This window comes from Zootermopsis nevadensis, unplaced genomic scaffold (genome assembly GCF_977971745.1).
Source record: "Zootermopsis nevadensis isolate Lab colony 2312 unplaced genomic scaffold, Znev_1.0 Znev_ptg000028l, whole genome shotgun sequence".
Taxonomy (NCBI): domain Eukaryota; kingdom Metazoa; phylum Arthropoda; class Insecta; order Blattodea; family Termopsidae; genus Zootermopsis; species Zootermopsis nevadensis.
Window position 1 is genome coordinate 17,584,840 of NW_028259160.1, and position 15,721 is coordinate 17,600,560.

The 15,721-nt window shown below is 43.8% G+C and overlaps 1 protein-coding gene across 4 annotated transcripts in view; it reads left to right on the forward strand.

Moving 5' to 3' along the window:
• LOC110826648 (fibroblast growth factor receptor homolog 1) overlaps positions 1 to 15,721 on the forward strand; it is a 55,084-nt gene that overhangs the window by 21,006 nt on the left and 18,357 nt on the right. For all 4 annotated transcript variants that reach the window (XM_087356783.1, XM_087356782.1, XM_087356784.1 and 1 more), the window contains exons 2-8: positions 3,025 to 3,143; positions 11,959 to 12,100; positions 12,838 to 13,100; positions 13,366 to 13,554; positions 13,635 to 13,811; positions 14,310 to 14,461; positions 15,359 to 15,494. In XM_087356783.1, the coding sequence (XP_087212909.1) occupies positions 3,053 to 3,143; positions 11,959 to 12,100; positions 12,838 to 13,100; positions 13,366 to 13,554; positions 13,635 to 13,811; positions 14,310 to 14,461; positions 15,359 to 15,494 (1,150 nt within the window). In that variant the 5' untranslated portion in view covers positions 3,025 to 3,052. The remainder of the gene's footprint in view (positions 1 to 3,024; positions 3,144 to 11,958; positions 12,101 to 12,837; positions 13,101 to 13,365; positions 13,555 to 13,634; positions 13,812 to 14,309; positions 14,462 to 15,358; positions 15,495 to 15,721) is intronic.

Below are 15,721 nucleotides of genomic sequence, written 5' to 3' on the forward strand. Positions count from 1 at the left end.
GTTGCGTGGGTGCTGTCCTTTGACAGGACGACTCTTTTGATGAAGTCGTCTACCAACTGTCGAAAAACCTTTCTGGAACATCACATAAGAAGGCGGCTATGGTTCTGATTAAAGACACTTCTTTAATCCATATGTTGGCCAGTTGAAACGCCGTGTAAACCTGTAAGTAGATAGCAAAGTTTCGGACCTAGTTGTAGATTGTGAAATGGCTGCATGCGACCCCTGAGTCGAAAGTTAATTCCGCACCCCTGACGTACATCGAGCGACCCCAGTTTAAACAGGCCGTTAAAACAAACGTGGTGAAGTCAACCTAACAGATCCTGGCTCCCTCAATATTAATTTATGCCACGTTTTGTTCCGTGAACTCTGAAGTTTATGGTGGATGTAATATCACACGAAAGATGAGATTCAGATACTTAACAGCGGCAGTGCATTGGATAGTAGGCGATTGGCTGTAAGTGATGAGGAAGCTGGCATCCAGAAATTGACCTCTTGTCCGGTATTTAACTGACCGACCCTCTGAACATTACACAAACTTCTCCAGAGCTGTGACTCAAGGAATATTTCTCCCGAGATTCGGGATATTTTGGTCAGAAAACATATATATCTACTGAGAGCCAGAATGTCTATGAAGGAAAAAGATCTCACGATAGCCAGAGTATCCGAGGAAAGATTTCCACAGACAGTCAGAATATCTCATGAGAAATTGTCCTGAAAACCAGAGTATCTCATATTACGAATCTCTCCTGAGAGAAGGGATATCTTAGGACAAATCTCTCCCTAGAGACGGGGCATCACTGTCCCTTGCAAGCCCACACGTCGTAGTCGGGATTCTTCCTCATTTGTTGGAACTGAAGGGCGCAGCCATGTTCGAATGGCTGGAGCTCCTTTCAACGTGAATCCATCTTACTCCACAGAAGGGCAATGGATCGGTGATTCTATATTGGGCTTCCCTTGACAGCATTACCATGACAACAATTTTATCCCGTAAAACCCAAAATCCCTTGAAGGCAAATGATCAGCGTAGGAATTTGTAGGCACTTAAGTTTTTCTCATCGGAATTCAGAGAACTCGACCTGAACTGCTCGCCTTGCACTGGCGCCGCAAGTGTCCGGAAGGCGACCTTCTGAGTTTTTGTTCCCCAGAGACACCAATCAATCACCGACCTTCGCTAGGGCAGGACGCAGGTCATTTTGAGCCCTGGGATTTACAGGGTGGTTGTGACCCTCCAGTTGGATCACGGTACCAAAAATTCTGTTCTTTGCTCGCAACGCCACAGCACCGCAAGAAACCATAAACTTCAGTCTGGCGCTGTGGATTATGTGGTTTAAAGACGCTATCAGCAGCTTAGACAATATGGCGTCGGATGATAGGAACACTGAAGAACTAAAAAGAAATGGCAAGGAAACGGTTGTGACGTAATTTAAGATACTGTCCAAGCATTTGTCTGTATAATTATAGCCGAGATTAGAACACGGGACCTCCCGAGTACGAAGCAGGAGTGCCAACCACCCGGCCGTAAAATTATTAGATGAAAAGTTCCGATTTTGAAGCTCTTAATTTTCGTAATCTTCTCCATTTTTTGTTACTTTGCCTCCCGAAACGTCGACAATCCTCACAACTAACTTTGTTGATGACTATTGTTCAGTCATATTGATAACGTTAGCAGTTGGAATAGTGTCGTTGAATACATTTAAAGTAAATCATTAGGTGGTAGTCTAACTTCGTAGGGGCCAATCTAGTTGCAAGTGACAAATATTCAATTCATCCGGATGAATAATACTGTACTGTCCGCACTGATGAATAATTCATTTGCTGAGGCGGTGAGTTTGAAAGAACACCGCCAGGAATCGTGGTGAGGACCGCCCAGGGCGATGAGCACTGGGCGGTGGCAACATAGTTCGGTAAAACTCATATAGTAGCGTCTATTTATGTCTGAATGCTTTCAAATTACAAGAGTTAATGGAGATCATAGTTTACATTTATCCGGTGTGTGTTGAACCCCGTCTTCTGATTCAATTAAGAACACAAATTTTAATGATTTTTGAGATGATCGGTCTGATACCGCTGGAGGTCGCTGCCGATCGTCATACCCGTGTGTGTCTCCCAGAATACTCAAAGGATTTCGATTAAATTTAGTATTTTAGATGCACATTACAGGTTGAAGGCTCTTGGGATGTTACGTAGTGGAGACTGGCGAGTGTTCACTGACGTTTCAGAGGTACTTACTGCCACTTTGCTTGTCGCCCTGATGGCAGAAGTCGGTCGGTTTTTGTCAGACTGAATGGCGCAATTTCTAGAAGACAGCAATCTTCATACGAGCCTCCGTGAGAACCTGAAATCTCACACGACAGACGAATTCCGTTATGTCTGCCAGGTCTTCAGGAGGGGCCGCGTTGGACTCTTGGATTTCTCAAGAAATTTCTCGTGCAACAGAAATTGTTACATTGCGTACAAAAGTGGTGTAATTGAAATGCGAAACTTTTATTTGAGCCAATTTTTTTTTGGGTACGGGAGATGTTTAACGACGTGCGAGAGAGAAGATGAACTTTTTGTTACTACGGTGTGGGACATCGTTTGCTTAGCCAATAAATGTTCGTCAAGGCCAGTGATGTAACCTGAAATTGCAAATAACGCGTTTCGTAAATATTCTTAGTCCATAACACCATCGTCTTTTTCTATTCTTCCCTCTTTCGTTCTGTGCATCCTTTCTCTCTTGTCCACTGTTTGTTTACTCCCACCCGGGTGGCTGCGTTGCCTATGAAACCTCTCGTACTTCCTGCATCACTAACCCTTTAAAACCCAGCAGATCTTTACTGTGTATTCATGCCTGCAAGATAATTCTCGCTGTAAACAGCGTTAACCAGTTGTTTTTCGTAATGGTGAAGTGTTGTACTTTCTTTGCGGTACGGACTGGATTCTTAAGTATAAACGTGGACGAGCTTCGGCTTCAAGGGACTATTCAGCGTCAAGAGATGAAACTTGTCTTGGAAAGAGCTCAAATTATTGACGGTTTTGTTACAGGACATCCGACGCTGAGCTGCCTGTGACCATGGTAACGAGGCAAGTGGTGTTACTGTTGGCGCTGACGTCGTTGGCCACAGCAGGTGCGCGGTCCACTAGGAGCAGAGACATTCAACTTGGTGAGTCCATGCCCTTAGGATTTCCTTATTACGAGTGTTCTATTGGCTGATTGTCTATTGTATAAGTGAGTGGCTAGGTCACTTGGGGTGTTTGTTCAGTGATTCAGCATCGCGTGCAGGTCTCGGCTGCTCTGGGCCAAGCACAACGCATCCGACTGTGGCTTACAACCTGCTGCAACGTCCAACACCGCTTCCATTATCCGTGACCTGCCCTGAAGATGGAGGAGGAAAACTCCTTTGAAACGTCCGTAAATATATCAGACTACACGGCCCGTTGTCCCGTGAAGACGCTCATCTTCATTCATACTTCTTGCCGTGAGAACCTCAAATCTCACATACGAAGCGCCTCTTTATGTATTTGTCTCCAGTTCTCCTTTTGTGTTCAACGCCCTCGGTCTGCGTTGTCGTACAGAGACCCCGAGCGCAGAAGGAAAGGTCGCGATGGCTGCTCAGGTTTTGCGACAAGACACGGCCAGAACACGTCGAGGAAAACCACGAAAACCGATGCCGGCGTTACTGTCAGAGCAAATTGTTGAGAGTATAACAAACAAGACGTGCGATGAGCAGACAGCGCGTTGCGCCTTGTGGAGTAATTGTGAGCGGTACAGCTGCATGGACGCTGGTGAGGGGGTGGGGATACAGGGTGCACCGCAAATGCAGACACAATTTGTCCCTCTCTTTCTCTACGGAGTAAAACGGCCGCAGCGTGAGGCAATCCACTCGCCTACCAGGAATGCCAGGCTGTATAATACGTGAATCTTTTACTGCACGCTCCTATAAACCACCGAATTTAGAGCTGCCTCAGCCTCCCGTCTCTTCTTCAGATTATCTTCTGTTCTCTGGCGTGGTTGGTAACTTCTTGGTTCGGTTGCCCTGACGGATGTCGCTGTTCATTTAGCAGGTGTCCGACATGTTACTATGGCAACTGAATAATTCGTGTCGTAATGACTGAGCGATGTTCTCGTCTTGGTTGTACTCTTCGGGTAAAAACGTCGGCCCGCCTACCGAGCGAGTGGCTGAACAGCAAAAAGGGCTCATCCCGGTGGACCTGAAATTGTTGGCGGGGGGGGGGATACTCTGTTATAATGGGCCACGACCGTTCCCATTTCATCATTCACGTTTAGTATCTAAATAAGAGGGATGCCACCCGCTGTAGTAATCGGGGGAGCCTGAGGTGAAGAGTGACGAGATCCCTTGGGGTATAGGCGTGGGGGGTGGGCAATTTTGAGGTGGTTCTCACGGAAATTTCTCCAGAGGCGAGCAGTTGTGAACAAAATAATGAAAGTGACATTTCAGGTTGTCATGGTGCCGAGTATGGAGATGGCGGTCTTTTTTCTGGGTTTCTGCGCCACGTACTTTGGTAGATAGTGACGGACGATTTAACCATGTAATGAAACTTAAGGCGGTATAAACAGGCAAATGCATTGACCGGCTAAGCCACTGTTAGATTCTGTGTCAGATCCTGGCTCATCGATGAGGTGATCGGACGTAGAGGAAGAACAAATGTGTCCTTTAAAACAAGAAGCATAATGTTTATATCACGTGACTGTGGATCTCTTCAGGTCTTGGGAGTTCTCAGGCTGTGCTGATGGTCGGTTGTTGCGCACGAATCGCATTCTGTGCGAGCCGATGTGAGACCGCGGCCCACAGTTATGTCAGAACCGCTTCTTTAACCTGCAGCAGACCCAAAGCAGGACAAAAACGCGTTCCGTCCCTTCAAGCCACCCGTAGAGGACGAGAAAAGAGCATCAAATCGAGGGTTGTTGTCGTTTTTCTCTTTTTCTTTCTTTCTTCTTCTTGCTTTCTGCCCAAGAAATCCTCTTCCGCTCTTAAGAAGAGCCAGGTCTGTCCCTCCCACTGGCCCTGGACGCCAAGTTGTTTTTCTAGTGTTTTGAGCCTTTTGTCGATGTTCATTGAACTCCACCGCGCACAAAACATGGAAAAGTCACTGCAATGGGGCGAAGCTCACAAGGCATCAGATATTTATTTCGACTGACAAATTAACTTCGGGCCCAGTGAGGATATAGTAAGGTAACTGGCAGCTTTCATAACGAGGAATTAAGTGACTTTTAGGTGTTACCTAGACGGTGAAGTTTCAGAAATGTACAATTGGCTGGGTTGGAGATGTGAAATACGTGAGGAATGTTTTGGTAGGGAAGTCTCAGAAAACGTGTCCAGTTGGATACCCTAGAAGCAGATGGTAGGAAAACGTTCAGATGGACCAGAAATATTTTGTGAGGTTGGCAGGTGGATGGAATTGGTTTGGGTTCTGCTACCAGACAGTTGATTCGTTTGTTGGTCAGTTAGTTAACTTAATTGTAGTTATTAAGCGGCTGTAGAAATTGTTTGATGATGTCATGTAAGTCGACATTTCATCACCGCAGTCACTGGTATGACCTCGTGTTCTGAGAAACGTCTCCGAAATCCATTCACGACTCCATCACGCGCATTTATCAAATATCTTTTTCAGACATTATTCTTCCGACTAAGTCTAGATCTCTCAGTTCAAAATGTTACTCTGCACACTTTCTCCGTCCTGAAGAATTGGCCTTGAACTGTCTATAAACTCTCTTCTGGGATGCAACACCGTTTAGATATTTACCGACGTTTCGGAGGTACTTCTGCCTCCGTCGTCAATGTGATGATGGAATTTTAGTTATTACATTTGAGGTAAAGAAACCTCTAGAAAATTGAGGTGTAGATGGGAAAAATATTAAAATTGATTACAGAGAACATACGGAGTGGTTTAAGCTGGCTAAGGACAATGTTATTTTTTGTGAACACAATGAATAGTTTTCAACTTTAATATTATCACGAGATATCTCAAGGACAACGGTCAGTGGCACAGTTACTCGTTGTAATTATTGATTTTTAAAGTGGCCTTTTTGTTTGCAAGTTTTTCCGAACCAAAAGTCTTTGTTCCTTGCCCAGTGTGCAGAACCATACCAGAAGACATTCTGCCTGCATCGTAATCCTCAGTTGAGAATATAATTCACGAGGTGCTTTAAGTGTATTTGTTATCAGTCCGTGCTATTTTGCTGTCAGAACAACGGTTTGCCACTCGTAGTTAGACGAGTTTCGTGTTGCGGTAGGTCATCGGGCTGCAAGGCCGGCCAAGGCCATCGGAAAGAATTCCTTCCGTCCGACCGCTTGCTTTTGTTTGCTTCTCGCCTTCACGCATCCTCAGAACCGGCTCCGGTGCAAAGTGGCTACCGTAATGCGCCTTCCGTTTCCCGGTGGCTGCAATCCGCATTCTCTCATCGACTGCATCGTCCTCGGTCTCTGTTTTTTTTGCAACGCGCTCCACCGCGAGCCTTGGACGGCGAGGTGCAAGGCCTCAACCTGAACCGACCGTCTTCTGAGATAAGGCTCTATTGAGGTGATTACTGCCTCCATCATCAGTGTATAAGTGTCTGATCATGGAGGCGGTAAACTCTCCTGAAACGTCGATGGCCATGCTTTTCACCCAGACTACACACTGCAACATTCCAAAAGACAGCCATGTTCACCATTCGATCTGGTCATACCATTACGTCTTACTTATTTCTAAGTTAGTTTAATATTACTTTTCAATCCAAGTAGTTTTCCTTTACATGCCTATAGCACTTAAGTAATCTGTATTTCCTCTGATAAATCACACAATTAACTTTGAAGCACGAAGCCCGTCTGAATATCATTTAAGAATTCAGTCCGTACCGCAAAGAAAACAACACTTCACCATTACAAAGATCAGCTGGTTGACGCTGTTTAAATTGAGAATCGTACACTGTGTGGGCAAAATGCAGAGTTAGCGTACCGATTATTAAAGCGGGTGGTACATATACTTACCACTGGTATCTAATGGTGTATCCGCCCCTGTACCACTGCATTCTGGGCCTCAGCAAGAGGTAGAAGTGAGAGGCGAACATCACGCTCGAACCGCCTGATCCCCGGGTCTTTATCGTTTTAGAGGAAATGTTTTTGTAACGCGTAGTGACCGAGCAGCCGACGAGGAGGAGGCTGACGATGGAGAATCCCGCGCCCTCATCTCCCTTCACTTGTTTTCTTTGTATGAGATCGTGGTAGTCCTCCCAGACATTAGTCTTTCATTGTCTGTTACTATTCTCATTTCTGAGCTCGCCCATACAGAGCAAGCCACAGCCCACATGAATCTAGCGGCGAAATCGGGACACTTGGATTTCCTGCTTCGTTCATCTGACGACGAGGCTGTGAAACAAACGACACGCAAATCGACAGCGGGTTACAGATAAAATCGCGGCGAACGTCGTGTCCATTACGCGATTCTCAGTGCCTGCAACCTGATTAGTATCCACCCCCCCCCCCCCCCCCCCGGTACCAAAAAACACTTTGCCGAAGAAAAAATCAGAGGCGGACGCTCTTCCCCACATTTCCTTGGTCTTCCCAACTGGCTCTTTCCCTTTTGCTCAACGAAGTTACCAAAATTATATCTGCATTTCTTACACCCCGCACCTGCTGCATGTCCAGCTTATCTCTTCCTTTAATTTATTTGTAGTGTATTTAACGACGCTTTTTAGTGCCTCGAGTGAAAGGATGGTAGTGAAGTGGGAAGGATGCGTAAGGAAGCGGTCTTGGCGTGATTTAAGGTGCTTCCTTCTTCCGTCTTAAGGGCGATGAGGCAGCAGACATATCTGAAACGTCGGTAAAGCTCTACACGGCGCAACATTTCAGGAGGAAGCCATCTTCATACTCGTCGCCATGAGAACCTGATATCTCACGTGACAATTTAATGTTGTATGAGTTCAAGGACAGTCCAGTTGGTAGAGCTAGAAGTAGACGGGAGTATAATATTAAAATGAATATATTTTTTTAGCCGTATGGTGCAAAGATTTAATCGGAGTAGATTTTCCTCAAAAAACACTTTTTTGTGGTGAAAGGCGTTAACTTTTGAATTCGGATCCGTGGAGCAGCTTGGAGTCTGTGAACTCAACCTCTCGTCTGTGTTCTGATTAAGCAACTGTTAGGAGACACGCTGGCTGCCCAGTGCCAACTTCCACGGGGCATTCACTTCGTCGACTTTTAAAAATAGCGGGATAATTGGTTGGCGTTTGAGGTTTTTTCCTTGTGGCTTCTTAGGGCTGCCAACTGAGTTCCTTCATTGATTCATGAAGCCAACCCCCATTTATCTGTAATTCTGCTCTCGGACGAACGCGTTCGGGCTTCTAACAGGACAGAAGAGTTAACACGAGGCACTGTAATCATTTACAGGAAAGTCATTCGCTGCAGACGCCCAAAACGTCGCTTGTGTTTCTTGAAGGACATAATCCTCCCGTTTTTATTGATAAGAAACGCAACACTAGGTTCCATGGAGACGTATAGGAGCCCCAGATGTAAGATCCACGCATTCTTGACTTTGGTAGTAGAAGAAAGTGAATGGACAGATTTTTGGCCAGACCCTGTGAAGAGCCTGTGATACGAGGAGTCGGTTTGGGCTCAGTCCAAATGTCTCAGTTGGGCTTGGGACCCCGTTTCTTAAACCCTCTGCACTCCAAATGGTGGATTTGCGCACCGCCTACCCCCAGTGTGTAGACTACCCGGCACGATACTAGTGTCGTAGAAGTTGCGGCTAGGCAAGGCGCGAGGAAGGTGCGTGAAGTGCCAACGACGAGTTTGCAAGATTGTTCGGTGAAGCTGTCACTGCAGTTTACTTCAGGTGCTGATGGAAACATCTCGAATATTGAATAATTTTCATTATCGGTTTGTGTACTGCCCCTTTATTGATGTTACTTTATGTTGAGTCATGTTAGGAAAATTAATTACAAAGGACGCGAAATTCAAGGGTAAGTATATGTACCACCTCCTTTAACAACCAGTAACTCCGTAGTTTTTGCAAATGGATTTCAAATGTTTATCAAAATAAGCAGCGATTATTTCCTTAAACAGCGTTAACCAGTTGATCTTTGTAATGGTGAAGTGTTGTGTTTTCTTTGCGGTGCGGACTGAGTTTTTGTGATTTTTGGCTACGAAGGGTTAGTTTTCTCGAAAAATCTCGTCCGAGGTAGGCAATCACTCTTAGACATTATTCACGTCAGCACGCGATTGCATTATAAAATTATATCTCACTTGGACGACATTAGTAACGATAGGGATTGATTTAGGGCTTCATTTTTAAGTTTAATGTTGATTGTTATACATCAGTGTTCAGTTTTCAGTCAGTGAGAATTGTCGACAGACGCTGACAGTTTGTGTCACTGGTGAGGCTAACAATGGACTTGCGTTTTTATCACAGTCCTTCATCGGTCGATCATAAATCTTATCTCGTAGAAGAATGACGCAGTGAAACGAAAAACAAATGCACATTGTAAATTTAAACAATGTGATCTGAAACGAACTTTGCTTCTCGTAAAACACAATGAGCTGGAATTATGGGCTAGCGTTTCAGATGACGTGAAGCCACGTTCTGCTACTGGAGCAGTGATTTTTAATAATATCACACGGACATTTAGTTTAAATATGAAGTAATAGACACGCACGCCGCCTGTGGTTCAATATTGGAACGCATATAACAGATTTAACAGAGTTCTAACTCCATAGAGCGGGTTCTTCCTTGAGAATTTTTTTAGTTGCTAAGTTTTTCAAGAAGTTGTCCGTATTTTATAGAACCGGAAAGTTCGTCACTATGTCCACAAGACCTCGCCACCGGTCCCCGTTCTGAGCCAGACGAATCCAGTCCATACCTCCGTACCCTATTTCATAAGATCCGTCTTATTACAATAATTTACTTCTAGGTCCTGAAATTAATTTCTTCGTTCCATTTTGTGGTTGGCACTCCTGCTTCGTATTCGGGAGGTATTCGTAGACCCTGAGGTCCTTCGTGACTTTGTTAAGTTCATTCTGAAAAGTGCTGGGATGGTATTTTAAATTGGGCCACAAAAACATGTTTTTAAGAGGAATTTAAATTAATTAATCAGTATTAGTTCTATCAGTCGATGCTGTATGATATGAGTAACTAAGAGCGTCGTTAAACAAACCGTAGCTTTTTCGTTTCCATTTTGTGTAGGAGATGGAGCTCGCGTGTTTCGGTTCTGTCTGTGATTTTGTTCAGCCCTGGTCGGGTTATGTGTGGATAATGCGATATATTTGCTGCTGCTGCTCTGTTTAGGGACGGGAGAGGGCGTGGAGGGTTTTCCATGTGGGTTTGTACTGGATCTCGTGTGGGGGGTTGAAATTTCTGACGGGTAGCTGGGGCATCTCGCTGCTCCAACACACGTGCGTCACAGATGCTCTGCGTGTCTGCAGCTCCAGGTACCTACAAGATTCTCATTTGTTGTTGGACACCAAGACACATAATTCCTTTGACTTCTCAGCTGTCCTTTTAGACTTCAAAAACGGCTGTTAGAGCAGGATGAACCAATCACATCGAAGATAGTTCTTTTCTTACGATGCCGCGGTGACGCCAAGAGACATAAGTCTTCGTCGAATTTAGAGCCATAATTTCTGTTTCTCGGTATTTGAGATACAGTGACAAACTTCTGTTTCGTACGACAGCCCAGTCGCGCCATTGTCCCTCACACTTCCCCAGACTATTTTCCTGCAGATTGCGACAGCGAACGTGCAGCAAAATTCTCTTGACACACTCCTCTCCCTTTCTCCCTGTGCCAGGAGAAACTGATGCCGTGTGCCACATCCAGTTGATGAAACGCCGCCTCCACACGCACACACGATTCCACGTGGTTTTCATAACCCGTCGGAACTCTGTACGGCAGAACCCGAAGCTCATCTGAATATAAAAATCCAGCCCGTACCGCGAAGAAAACACTACACTTCACCGTTACGAAAATCAACTGATTAAAGCTGCTGTTTGCATTAAGAATCGTACGAAACACATAAATACAAAATGCTGAGTTATGTTAAAGCAGGTGGTATATATAGTTACCAGTGTACTTTGAAGGGTGAAATGCACGCGTGGGCAATTAATTGCCTTCTTAGACCCCTGCTGTTTAATGTAGCAGCTTTTGTAGACAAAAGAATGAGGTGGATGCGTAGAACCAAACAGCTCGGAGCGAACTCACTGCACGCAATTAAAACGAGGGTTAATAGTGGCAATCATTTACTGTTCGACGGCCATAACTGTCTGTGAGTCTAAACCGCTGGCCAGACTCACAGACACAGAAGACAATTTAACAGCAGGTGGACTACTATGGGCTTTAATGTAGCTTTAATGTGGCTTGCTCAGAAGTGTCTGCGTAGAACACACAAATTCGCTATCAGACCTTGATGCAGTCATTGACAAGTTGATAGTAGCTCAGCTGATTAAGAAAACTTCCACATCATATTCACTTAAGATTCATTTTAACAGGGACAGAACATCGCATTAGGGCGTGCCCTCTTCCTGAGATGTTATCGTTGTTAAATAAACCATGAATAAACGCGTTTTAATAATTTTCATTCCAAGTGGTCTCTTGCATTCGGGTCTTAAGTCTAAAATTCTGTATGCATTTCTCGTTTCTTCAGAGTGCATTTCCTGCCCCATCCAGCTCATCCTCATCTGTTGGTCTCGGTATCTCGAGAAGAATGCAAATTATTAAGCCCCTCTGCATATAATTTCTCCATCTTCCTGTCACGAGTACATAACTGACTTACTGAAATGGGAAATATTATTTAAGCATTTGGTGGTTCTACTTATTTTGCTACTCAAAAAGTTCCCCACTTCCTTAAAATTTAAAGGTCCAATATACCGTGTTCTCAAAACTCATCAGTGAACCCCATACTGAGGTAGCTTAATCCAGTTTATACATTAACAGGCAGTTTATCTATAATCAATTTTAATATTATCCTTAAATCTATTTTATTGCAGGTGGTGGGGCTGATTTCACAGAGAAGGTAGCCGTGGGTGACAAGTTACGACTGCGTTGTGACTCTGTCGCAAACGTCAGCTGGTACAAGGATGGCACTGTCTTACGATCCAGGCTTCCCCAGGTCAAGATTACCAGACAGGCGTAAGTTGGGATTATTGAGATTTGTTGTCTGTAAACTATGAGCCGGAATAGCTCAGTCAGTATAGTGACTAGCTACGGGCTGGACGACCGGGGTTCGATCCCCGACGGGGGCAAAGGAACTTTCCTCTAGTCTCTGCGTCCAGACCGGCTCTGGGGCCCACCCAGCCTCGGGATCCTTTGCCGGGGGTAAAGCCGGCTGGGGCGTGATGCTGACCACTCACCCCCATCTAGTGCCGAGGTCAAGAATGAGTAGGAGCTATACCTCCTCTCCCCCCAAGCTCCTATATGGCGCGTAGTCAGACAAACTTTACTTTACTTTGTCTGTAAACTGTTTACTCAGCTATGTTCCAAAATGGGGGAAAATTGCCCAGTTAGTCTTTGGCCGTGTAATGTGCACATTCCCATCTACACTGCATTTCTTATTGGGTTTCTACTTCCGTTGGTGCCACCCATAAGAAGTCAGATTTACCACTTCTGTTTTCTCTGCGTGGCTGTAACGCGGTTATATTTTTTCTATAAGTGGCAACACAAGTGATGTTTTACTCATTTTGGTAACATTTTTAAATTTTGTTTTAATAGTAGTAGTAGTAATAAAAATCTCCCTTTTCTAGGTTACGTTGGTTGTAATGTCTTCTTACGCGGTGATTTAATCTCCCAATGACTGAGTGTCTTCCAACTTTGCGCAGATCCATCGAACAGCTGCACGCTGCTTGATAATTGTGATTATTCATTTCTAGGGTGAAGTTCAGGGCATTGCAATTCGCTGATGCTGGCAGATACGGCTGCTGTGTGAGAATGGAGAATGGCACTGAACAGTGTCGTAATGTCACTCTGATGATACATGATGCCATTGAGCACGCAAACTCTCTCCAAGATGTGGCAGCAGCGCACCTTCCTGAAGTGATTGAGCGGCGTGAAGATCTGACCACGGGTGGTGAGAGCTACAATTACGAACTTCATCCTGGGAAGAGACTGGATGATGCAGATGTGATGCTCAGAGGTGGGGGAATCAAGATTCTGCGCATGAAAATGACGTTCATGATGAACTTAAGATTAAACGATTTCAGGAAATGCTCATTGGTTGTGAGTCCTTCATGTCTGCTTTTCTAAAGAAGATTAGGATATGCAAACATGTCGTCTGACCAGATTCATGTTTCAGCCACTTTATCTGTGGTGTTGTAGGGTGGGGGTAGGCTTCAGAACTATTCTGAAAGTGTCGATGAGAACTGCTTATGTTTTATGATGAATTAATTTTTTGCTTGTAGCAAACCTGACGTCCATGTCACTTGTACATGAACTGGAAGACACTGTGGTCGGTGAGAATAACCATGCAGTAGGAGTACATAATAAGACATTGCCTCAAATGGCGCCGCATTTCATGGAAACAAACGGCATGAACCGTGCAGTGACGAAACCTGCTGGAAGCATGGTGCGTCTCAACTGTCTTGCAGAAGGTTAGTGATTCTTTCTTCTGATGAAGGAGACGTCTTTGGCTTTAGAACGACTGTTGTTTACAGTATGACTGTGTCCACAGGAAACCCAGAGCCGAACATTACTTGGACCAAGGACGGAAATATTCTAAGTAATCTCTATTATGGTCAGTGGTCAATGAAAATGGAAGAGACAGCTGTGCGGGACTCTGGAAATTACACATGCATTGTCTGTAACTTGGTTGGCTGCATAAACTTCACATTCAAAGTCAACATTATCGGTATGTTGTCGTGCACGCTTGCGTGCGTGCGTGCGTGCGTGTGTGCGTGTGTGTGTAGAAGATAGAAAGCAAGACAATTTTGCAATTAACCCACTGAACTGAAGAGACAGGTCCTCCATGTCTGCTTGATTAAGTTTGCTTAAAGCTTGGAGACCAGGTTTCAGTTACATGTAATTCGTGTGTGCGCACGTGAATTACATGTGTGCATGTATTAAATGTGTCTGTCTGCATGCACATGTTACAAACTGATGCAGCTATCCATAATATTTTATTATTAATGTCTTTTTTTGACATATGCGTATCTCACTGTTACACTATTCTATGTCTTGTCTGTTTTGTTCAGTTGATAAATGGTTAGACAAGAGAGTGTCAGAATGCAAGGGCTGCAGTTTATGTGTGAAATTTACACGTTATTTCATCTTGCTTTCCGTATTCATCAATTTGATTTTTGTTCTTGCAACATGAGGCATTTCTGCATGATTGCGCATCTTCTTCTAGATCCTCACGATCAGAAACCAAAGCTGACTGAAGTCCTACAAAACTCAACTGTCATGGTCGGACAGAATGCATCATTTCATTGTGAAGTTCTATCTGGGCATCCACAAATTACATGGTTTCAGGGGTATTTCACCTCCTACAAGAATGAAAAGGTATGTAAACCCTCTCAGAATATGATTGATTGTCAATTAGATAATTTGTTTGTACAGGACCCAGATCCAGTGACTATTGGTTCATTTCCCTTTCATAAAACCTGTTCTTTTTTGGACATAACATCAGAAGTTATTTTACCAGATTGTTGTTTTATGCAAAATACATGGTAATCCCCTAATTAGAGGCCTCAAACTTTGAAGTAAGTGCGGGTGATGTGAATTTTCCCAAAAGCAGAGGTAGAAGAGAAATTTCCACTTGGGTTATTATATCCTGTGGTTATGCTGTAAGCAACTGGACTGATAGTCTGTTTCGCTGTTCAAGGAATTTTCCTTTCTTATGAGACCGAAAACTTCACCAAGACCATCTCAGAAATTTGCCCTGATACACTGATCTGCAGTGATCGGCTGCTTCTAGTTGTTAGAACAGTTTTCTCATACATTATTCCTTTATTAATTTTAAAGCTACAGAGGATGTAAACAACAACCGGCACTAATGTAAGTTGCAAAATGTCTTCAGTGCTCCAACTTTGGTGACAAAAAGATCATACAGTACTTGAATTGTGTTTGAAACCAACAAATTTCAGAGCGCTTTGAATTAAATAAGTCAATTTAGGGCTTAATATTCAGATACTGATTATAACTTCATGATCTTTTTTATTAAGTTCTGGAAAAAAATTATGGAAGTGTAGTTGAATTAAGACAACAAATGTAATTTTGAAATGACAAACCATTTTGTGAAATTCCAATGCATTCAACATCTTTTGTGCAAGATTCAGTCATTGAGAGTGAAATGTCATTGTAATATATTAATTTATTGTACTGAAATTGTTGAAGTTAGAGCATAAGTCTGATATCTTGTTTTTGGTTGATTTTAATTATTGCAAATTTTTTTAATAGTCCAGAATATATACCAACACTCCAGAAGTTCTAGTTATCAGAAATGTGACGTTTGGAGATAAGGGTTGGTACACCTGTGTTGCTGAGAACAGCTTTGGAGAGACATTTGGCAATGCATATCTTCATGTTGTTAGCAGTAAGTTATGCATTTTAAGCAAATTATTTTCTTGTTGGTAGAATTATACAGACATTTATGTCTTTGTCACAGTGTTTTAAATTCAGTGTATCCTGAAGCAGTGAAAATAATTATAGTCTGGAAGTGGACGTTTGGTTTTACTGTTGAGGGTTCATATGAAGGGCATATGTGTGGTGGAATATTTGGACAGTCTTCTGCTGCAAAGCAAAGTGTCGGACGTCATCATA